This window comes from Serinus canaria, chromosome 12 (genome assembly GCF_022539315.1).
Source record: "Serinus canaria isolate serCan28SL12 chromosome 12, serCan2020, whole genome shotgun sequence".
Lineage (NCBI taxonomy): Eukaryota > Metazoa > Chordata > Aves > Passeriformes > Fringillidae > Serinus > Serinus canaria.
In genome coordinates, this window is record NC_066326.1 from 5513558 (window position 1) to 5523664 (window position 10107).

Here is a 10107-nt window from a genome sequence, read left to right on the forward strand (position 1 = left end):
GAAGGGAAAGACCATGTTGCCTGAGTGTAAACAAACCAGAAGTTACACCTGAACAGCCACAAGGAATGAGACAAAAGAACAAAGCACCTTCCACATTAAAAAAAAAAAACAAACAAAAGACATTACACACAGGTGAGACACAAGTGCAGAAATAGAAGAACTGAACAAACATCAAAAATACATCAGATTAATTTTCAGAAATTTACTAAAATGCACACAGATTTGCCACAAAAACAGTTAAACTCCACTGTATTTCAACAATAGGTTTATTTTAAGAAACATAACATGACATTAAGTAAAAATGCAAAATTGTGCAATTATGGCAAAATGTTTAAAAATCCACACATTTGCCCTCATAGGACTACAGTACTTCTTACTAACATACCTGAGCACTGAATGTTGGATGCCACTTCTCAACAGCCTCGCAAACAGGGAGCTCTTGGATCTCTTGTAGAACATACACATACTGCATGTCTGGTGCACCAAAACTGCTTTGAGTTATTCTAAATTTCACTGATGGAAGCAAGTGGAAATTACAAAATATTTCCTTCTAAAGTAACTAAAAATTTTGGAAGAGATTTACACTCACCTAAGTTCTTACAACACTAGAAATTCATTTCATAAAGGGAAATAAACAAATGCAAAAAAAAATTCTAAATGAGCAAAATGTACAGATCACTGTTCAAATATTATCAGTACCTTTGGTGCAATTATTTTTTTTTTTTGTGCTGTGCAAGTTTACTTAAGCCTGACTCTAAAGCAAAACTTTACCAGGAATCTGACTTTCAGCATAATGTAGAAGCATTTAAGAATTGGCAAAATGTCACAGCTACATTACTGTCTCAACAAACTCCTCATGCAAAAGATTTAGTATATTCTACTCCCACAGCAATTTCCAGGATTTAGCTTTCAAACACATGACAGACTTGGATCACACCCTCAGTTTGAATGGTTAAACAGAATGGAGATCTTCGTACTTTAGTGCAGATAAACAAAATTAACAAACCTACTGCAGAATTAACCACAGCATATTGTACTTCTATACATCACATGACCAGTCAACTGCTAACTCAATTCTATTTCATAGTTTCAAGTAATATATCGAAATTTGTTCTACTAAATAAATATAGATTGTCAAAAAGCAGCAAGAAATCTTGTAAATAGTCAACCAAGCTAAAAAAAAAAAAAAGAAACAAAAACAAATAAACAAGGAAAAAGTTACATAACACTTTGCAAAAAAAAAAAAAAAAAGGTCTTACACACAAATGCAACACTGTTAGGGAGGGTGCTTCAGAAAGCTTGCAGCTAGAGGCCTACAACAGCGCAAAGAGAGCAAGCCAAGGACTAAGGATCATTAGTTAAACATTAAATTAGTTGTACTTTTGAGAAAACCCCTTATTCCTGGCTATGCATATAGATAAAACTATCCAGAAGAAAATGAAACAAAGAAACAATACACCTCAACACTGTTGGAAAATGCAGTCTTAGCGAGAATTGCCAAATTCAGGAAAAAAACCAAAATGCAGGTGCTCGCATTGGAAGAAGAGTTTGGTGAATACCTGGAAGATGAGGTATGTAATGCAAAGAGGCATTTTATTTTGCTTTTCATTTCACAGTTTTTTGTTTGTTTTTGCCTCTCAAACATTTTGTGCAAGAATTAATAAATAGAACCAGGCGAGTATTCTCATGTATTAGGAAGATTTCATTTGGGAACAGGAAGACCACATAGTAAACAAACATTATCCAAATCGTCAGCCATGCCAGGGGGATAAACAATGAGCTAAATATTTGGCTGACTGAAATATCAGCTGCTAAGCCAGATAATGGTAAGCACTTTCAGGCAGTGACGGCCAGTGCCATGTCAAGTTAACTGGTTTACTTAGGTCAAAAGTAAGATAATTTAAAGCTCTGCAAAAAGTAGAGCTGTAAGAAACCTGGTAAATTACAGCTGATGCAAGTTTTAGGAGTCCTCTTTTCCCTTTTAAATCCAATTTTCACTACTGAAATAGAGGCTGAAGGTCGAACTTATTTTCTTTTTAAAAATAAGTTAAATGTTAAATACATAAAGACAAGTGTTGCAATATATTCCTTATTCTGTATTTCCCCTAAGATTATTTAAGCCATGGATGCTTTTTGTCAATTTTGCTTTAATACACTGGAAAATGCTGACAGCTCAGTAGTGCAATTTTTCACATTATAGATCAGAAGGAAACAGAAGATAGTTGGGGGCTTGACTGCACAGAAAAGAAAAACAACTTGCAAAGTTAAACCACACTTTTCCAAATCACCAGAGCACATGCCAACTCTGCACATAGCACTGTACTGTAGTGGAGACAAAATGAACACTCCACACAAAGAGAAAAAATAAAAGAGAATCAGTGTTATTAAGGCCACATCCTGTCACCATTCTGTGCAAGAACACCACTGCAGTAAAAATGTTATGTTAGAAAAGAATCTGATGACAGGACAGGGCCTGAAGACAGACACACACTCCATGGAAAATAACAGGCTGTCTTAAACAGTAGCAGAAGGCTGGCCCAGTTCAGACAAACAAGTATTAAAAATGTACTAGCACCATCAACTTTTGGGTTAAAGCCCTTTACGGGGTGAAAAAAAAAAAGGTTTTAATCAGTGTTAAAAAAAAAAAAAAGTTTTTACAGCACTACACCTATGTGGCAAAAAACAGATTTTGGGGCATTTTCCCCACTATCATTAAGCTCAATCTCAACAAAAATCCACAGACAGGAACTAGTACAACAATATGAACAGGCCTCCATCCGGGGCAAAGGTACTCCACAATCCAATTCTGACTTGAGTATTTCTCCCAAATTGCAGTGCACAAACAACATCACAAACATCTTAGCAGACTTCAAAAACAGTACAAAAAGAGATCATTATGAATCAGGATCTACCATTTCTCTCTATGTACTTTCAATCTAAATTAGAAAAAAAAAAAAGCAACAAAACTTAGTGATATTGCCTCAAATTTTACCCGTATTAAAAAAAAAGAGAAAAAGAAGAAAAGTCACTTCAACACATCTTGGACATCCTTAACTATTAATGCTAGATTTTCTTTCACTGTAGTGCATAGTTATCCTGGCTCTTCCACTTAATTTGCTTTTACCACAAAAAAAAACCTTTAGTATGACATGATTAAGTGTTTACCAGAAAAAAAATGCTGATAATTGCACTTTGTAACCTCCTTCTCATTTCCCAGGAAAATATCAGTAAATATGAAACTGAACAAACAAGTCCCTCCCTGGACTGCAACCTTTAAAGAGCACCCATCCCCATATACAAAAAACTGTCGGTTTCATCTTACAATAAATACTGACAGAATTTCTTTGTTTTCTTTTAAGACATGTTTTCTCTAGCATCAAATTACCACTGAAATCACTAAGGCCTGTTACTGAAAAAAAAAAAAAAATCAAAAAAAAGAATTTAAATAACTTTCTGAAGACACTGCGGATACAATTTAGCAACAACACATTCAAAATGCCGGCCTAAATCCCAGAGCCTGTCTGGAGTCTCGTAGACTTTCTGCCACTGGTCAGTGACCTCATCGTACTGGTAGAGCGAATTCTTCCTGCTGGTTCTGAAAACGTGTTCTTCAACAGTGACTTGAGTAGCTCTGACAAAGAGATGGAGTTTGTTTTTGAGGAGAACAAGTTTGATGTATGGATTGATGGACTGGTCGCAGGGGAAGTCTTTCTTTCGAGTCCACTTGTTCTGCTCGATGTCGTAGGCCTCGACGGTGAACATGCGCTGATGGTTCCCGCAGGTGCCAGCGATGTAGTAGATGGAGTCGTTGTACACTGTTGCCAAGCCTTGGATTCTAGGCACAGTCATTGGGGTCAGAAATCCCCAGTAATCCTTCTGAGGATCATAGCAAAGGAAGAACTCCCCTGAAGAGAGAGGGAAAATAAAACATAACTCATGCTTTGTTTCCAGATCAACAGTTCTGCAGCAATTGAGCTCTCAGGTTCGTTACTCCACAGACAGAAACACTCCAAATTTTGTAAAGCTTGGATCCCAAAACAAACACCCCAGCATCCTCAACTGCTTTCCTTTTAGTACTTTACAAAAACATTAATAGCATGACTAAAACCGACTTTGAGTTTCTGATTCAGATGAAGCAGAGAGAATTTGAAACATAATTTACACAGAAATTTGTGTAAACACATGTTACAGTTTACACAGTTTCTATATATCCTAAAAAGAAACATATTTTACAGTTTCTAGGCATCCTAAAAAGAAACACGCTTTACACAGTTTCTATATATCCTAGAAAGAAACACATTTTACAGCTTCTAGGTATCCTGAAAAGAAACATTTTACAAAGTTTCTAGGTATCCTTTATTACTTCGAAACCATGTTTTTTAATTTGGGAAAAAAACATTCAAGATTCCAGTCTTGAAATATCTCAAGTACATTTGTTTCACTCTTTAACATCTTCATAACGTGTCATCTGCAGATAGGGAGTCTCACAATGATTTGCTCAGGTTTAGCTTTCAAACTCTGAATTCTGTCTTATGCTACACTCAGATTTTGAAGCTACTGGTATCAGGTGGCTGGGTTACACATTTAGGCTGACTTGCTGAAAAGGAGGCCAGGTGAGAACCTGCATGAAGCTACTGATTCATGGTTAGGTTTGTGGTTAGGTTATAAAACACCTCTGCTGCTCAGTGCACAAAGCAGCAGCTACAGACTGCAGACAAAGGAAGTTCAGATGACCAAAAACTCGTGCTCTGTATATTTCATGAAAAGAACGTGGATAAAAACCACCTTGACTTTTGTAAAGTCCAGTGGGAGAAATGCCTTACATCTGCCAAATACTAGAGGAATTCAAATCAAACATGATTTCACCTGGCTATCTCAAGAATTTTAACCAAGCTGTTGTGTGACCAAACACCTCAAGTATAACAAAGAATGCAAAAGTGAGACAGTAAAATTGGTGGAACAGAGTTTAAGTCTTACAGATAATACTAATTTTGATTATTCAGTTTTGCTCCACAGTGCAATCTCCTGTGGCTGATGATTGCATCCATAGGCATTTTCACACTCTCATCAATTCTTATTGACTACTTCTAACAAAGGAGTTTTCCCTAGAAAAATTACTAAAAGCTGATTTCTTTGTACTACAGCACAGCTCAATCAAGGTTTTTTCTAGCCTCCCATAACACTACTCTTTAGAATTTGCTGGTTAGCATAGGAAGTAGCTCATTTGTATGAGCAGTCAGTTGTCACTTAAAGCACTGACGCACAGAATCAGCACAGCTAAAATTTGTGAACAAGGTACACTCTTATTCTATAGGTTATAATAATAACATCCACCTTTTATCAGTTCTAAGATACACTAAAAGAACAAATACTAAGTTCAGTATTCTTCAGCACTCCTTTCTAAACACTTAAAGCAGACATTTGACCCAAGAGAGATTTAAAGAACTTTTTAACACAACAGAACTACTTAAGGCCACAACCAACAAGAGTAGAACATGATACAGAAACAATGGAAGAAGAAAACTGCAAGTCACATGGAAGATCATGAATGCAAAGTCAAGAAATAATGTTGACTTCTTCTGCTAAATAATAAGGATCTTACAGTATTGTCTATCCTGTTTCTTCCCTGTGGTCTAGATTTGTATGGAAGTGACCCAAGAAGGAGCTGGTGTGCATCTGAGACCCCAAGTTGTGCAGGTGTTTACAGAGGTGGCCCACAGCAAAACAAAACTGGGACACCTCCCCCTCCTTCCTTCTTTCCCACTTTGTGGGCCTCTTACCACAGCCTCAGAGCAGTCTCAGCACTTTTCAGTGTGCACTGAATGTAAAGGCAGGGCTGTAATTACTGACCGAAGAAACAGAGTTAACTAAGAGAGATGCTTTATCTCTTTCTAGTTTCTAAGATGACTTCAGAAAGTAGGGTAGGGCAGGAAATGAAGGCTTAGAAGTCGTTAATCAACTTTTAAAGTCACCAAGAATAAGACACCAAGAATTTTCTCAGCTCTAGCCAAGTAAAATGCAAAGTGCTTTTTCACAGGACAGGATCTTTTCTTCAACATTGGTGCATTTCACACAGGTAAAGATTTAATGAAGAATTTTCAGAGTTAATTTTAATACTGTATTGTTGACTCAGAATACCAGCAAAAAATGCAATTTTTGCAATAACTCAGCACTACACCTTAGTGACACATTCCTAGGGCATGAGAATTAAAGCAGCAGTCTCCCTCTTCCTAGTTCGCCCCCTCTTCCCTCCCACCCCATTGCCCAAGGGACTTTTCCAAATTGCTTAAGAAAACACAGACAGTGAGAATGAACAATCCCCACTTCCAATAAAACACCACAGAGGCAGTCAAACCACCTTACCCTGTAAAACATAGATGTTATCCTTATACTCCACAGCACTGTGGAACTCCATTGCCACGGGCATGGGACACACAGCTGTCCAGCAGTTCTCCCGGCTGTCGTAGCACTCCACAGACTTGAGGGAGTTGCGCCCATCTCCTTCGTAAACTCTGCCCCCGATGGCGTAGAGCTTCCCACAGCAGTGAACCAGCTTGCAGCCTATTCTGGCCCGCAGCAAAGGAGCCTTGGGAATCCACCTATTGCCAGAGTGATCGTACATCCAAAAGTCACTCTCGGCTCGGTGGTCGATGGAGACCTCACTGCTGCTGGGCCTGTACCCACCCGCAATGTAGATGTCGTTATCAGGAGACACCAGAATTCCCACCTCCCTCAAGTCATTTGGTGGCTTGCATAGTTTAAACACTCTCCCTGTGACCGAATCTAAACAAGGCACTGTTTGCTTCTTTCCTGAGTGTTTGTGGGCAGCATCGAAGCATATGATCATTTCGGAAGCGGTCATTCCAAGCCGTTGTGTGTAGCCATTGGCACTGGGTTGTCCCTTTTGTACACAGCTTTTGGCCATCGCCTGTGCAAACACGGGAGGGATTTTCTCTAAAAATGTCTCGTCCAACAGAGGCATTCGGATGCATTTGGCAAATATTTCTGGAAGGTGCACTTCTCTCTTATTTTGTTCATGCTCAAACCACCTTATAATGCTCTCATAAACATGTTCTTCTTTATCTACATTTAAATCATCACTGTTGAGGATACTTATCAGTTGGTCTTTTCTCAACTGAAGAAACTCTTGCTCTTTGGTGACACTCAGAAACTTCTTGCGAATGTAGTCTTGTGACCTATCTTTGAGTTCCTGATGACCATAGTGATCAGCAAAGATGAACACCCCAATGGAGTTCTGAGGGTCCAAGTGACTGATCATGTATTTAGCACACTGGTCTTGTATGGAAGGGATCTGGAAGATACTGGCTGCAGTGAACAAAGCTTGAACGTTGGCCTCTGTCAGCACTACTCTGGAGGTATATGCATAGTTCAACACTAAATGCATCGACTCTGCCTCGACACCAACGATCCGAACTTCCTTCTGCGTGCTCTCGGTAAGGCCGCTCGTGAACATCGATCTGCAAGGCAGAAACACCCAGCAGTTTGTCTGCAATTACCTCTAGCTATAGGCATAACATTAAATATATTGTACTGCCAGTCCCAATGTGTTTGCCCCTCTGTCAGAACAAACACATTCATCACAGGTGTTACACTTTCCTGTTGGGGTACCTAAATGGAAGATCATTTCAGCACTTACTGAAACAAAAGTGGAAATTCTTGCTTAATTATCTCATTAACCCCTTGTTAAAATTCACTGAGTTTACAAGCAAAGGTCTTGACACATCCAAGTCTTTGCATTCAACCTTCAACAAGTTATTTCATATGTATACTCTAGCATGCTAAAATATGTAACTTGAGAAGAAAACAAATAGTTTCAATATGTTCTTACTGTATCTCTGAAACTCTCAGTACAGGGGGCAGTTTTGCTTGGTTTAAAATTGTGACATTGTCTCCAGTGAAACTTTCCTTTGAGAAGGAGACACTGTTAATTCATTAACCTTAAGAGAACAATAATCTTTACTTGCTAGGGGAACTATATTATCTGTAAATACACATAACTTATTTTCATTAAATGAAAATCTAAAAAGATCATACCTATACTAATATTCTATATATTTTGATCTCCACTAGAACAAGGGATGGTTGTACCTGAAATAAGGACTGATTGCAGCAAGAACATTCCTATGACAGGAGAATGTTTTCCCATGATCCACTTCCACCACAATATCTGTCAGCTGTCCTTCATCATACATGGTCTTCAGCTGTTGGAGAATACTACAGGCATGGAAGGGGTCCATTCCACTGGTGACTTGGTTTGAGGGAGGGACTCCGTTCAGTGTTTGTGAAAACTGACTTGGTTCTACAAAGCAAAATTGAAACTTTAACAGCAAACAACCAATAACAACAAAAAGCCTCCAAAAAAAAAAAAAAATCATACACCAGCCAAAAACTCATGCGTGACCAAGAATTAGCACAAATTGATATTCCACACTTCCTCAGCATCATCATCCTTCAACAAGCAGGCCAAACACTGTCAAGGGTGAGTAAATACATAAACAGACCTCAATACCTTTTTTTCCTTTTCACAGTGTCAGTTACCATTCAACTATAAAGTTCTGTTCTATACCCCTATAAAGTTTATATCCATTAAAGAAAACAATACAAATACTTCATACAATTGGAAAGGGGAAATCAAGTCAAGAAACACAACACTTATTGACCTTTAAAACAAAAAGGGACACAGAGGAATAAAATAAGTCCCCAAATTACCCCATCATTACACAAGCCTGTATGTAAATATTTAACCTCACATTGAAACAGGAACTGGCTCCTGCCTTACACAAGTAATGGTTGGAGCAGAGGCTCATGAAGAAACAACCCTACAATAAGCCTTAACTTAAACTCCCATAAATTCGTAGATAGTTACATGTTTTCGCTACAAATAAAACAGAATCATAATCTGAAATTTCTCAGGTGTGAAGGAGCTCATATATCACCGTGGAAACATATTTAGCAGAGCATATGCTACTAAATAACATGTGATAAGCCTAATGAAGCAAATCCCAAAGTGAAAATTGAGCAATAGCTCGAGCACAAAAATCTGTTTCGTAATAGCACCAAAATTTTTACGCAACAAAAACAACAAAGGAGAGCTCAAAAGAAAAACATTAGGTGGCCAGAGCTGCAAATCAGGTAAAGCTGCTGACTGCAACAGAGTGCTTCCAACAAAATTTAGGCAACACAAAGGGGCAAAGAGGAGAGAGAGCACACCCATTTTCATAGAAGCCTTTCATCAAGCCCGCTCTCCTGTCCCGGCTGCGCCCCCCACACACACCAGGGGGTTCCCTCCCTCACGGGACAGCCTCACACAGCACATTGCCTCGCACAGCCCCGCTCGGGCGCCCTCTCCCCTCACGAAATCACCTCCCACAGCCGAGCACCGCTGCCTCCCCAGGGACCCCTCGCAGCCCGGCCAACCCCTCGCCCCTTACACGGCGCTCTCCCCACCACAGGCCCGAACCCTCTCATCGCTACTCCCCCCCCCCCCAGACACCCCTCAGCACACAGGCCCCGGTACCCTTCACCAGGACCCCCCTCTCGCCTCGGGCGGTCCCCCGTCGCCCCGCACCGACCTCCCAGCGCTGCCATCCTGGGCCCCGCTCGGGCAGCGGCTCCGGGGGCGGCCCGGTAGGAAATGTCACCGCGCCGCTTCCCCCGCTCACCGCCGGCCGCGCACCCCGCAGCATCAACAACACCGATTGGTCGGTGCCCCCACTGCATGCCGGGATATGTAGTGCGGGCCGGCAGGCCTTTGCGCGCGGGGCTTGCCGGGAGTTGTAGTCCCTTCTGTGAGGGATGTCTGGGAGTTGTAGTTCTGGCGGGGAGGCGGGCCCTGCCCGTCGCGTAGCAACGAGGCGGCGGCACCTGAGGGCGAGCCGCCATTTTGGGCCCCGGGGCAGGGCCCCGTGGGCAGCGGCAGCGGCTTGTCCCGGGGGTTTGGAACCTGTTCCCTCCCCACCAGGGACACCCGGCCGAAGTGGCCTCTCCAGAGGGGTAAATTCTCCCCTCCACTCCCAATCCCTGTGGTTCTCCTGCCCACGCTGAGCTTCTGGGGCAAGCCCTGGCTGAGGAGAGCGAGGTGTCCCC

General features: G+C 41.0%; 1 protein-coding gene across 1 annotated transcript; it reads right to left on the reverse strand.

Moving 5' to 3' along the window:
- Positions 1–248: 248 nt before the first annotated feature.
- Positions 249–9730, reverse strand: KBTBD8 (kelch repeat and BTB domain containing 8). Its single transcript, XM_009091158.4, has 4 exons — positions 9594–9730; positions 8110–8320; positions 6364–7478; positions 249–3905 (listed from the first exon to the last, which is right to left on the reverse strand). The coding sequence occupies exons 1-4, from the start codon at positions 9607–9609 to the stop codon at positions 3442–3444; spliced, it is 1806 nt and encodes a 601-aa protein (XP_009089406.1). The 5' UTR covers positions 9610–9730; the 3' UTR covers positions 249–3441.
- Between the last annotated feature and the right edge of the window lie 377 nt (positions 9731–10107).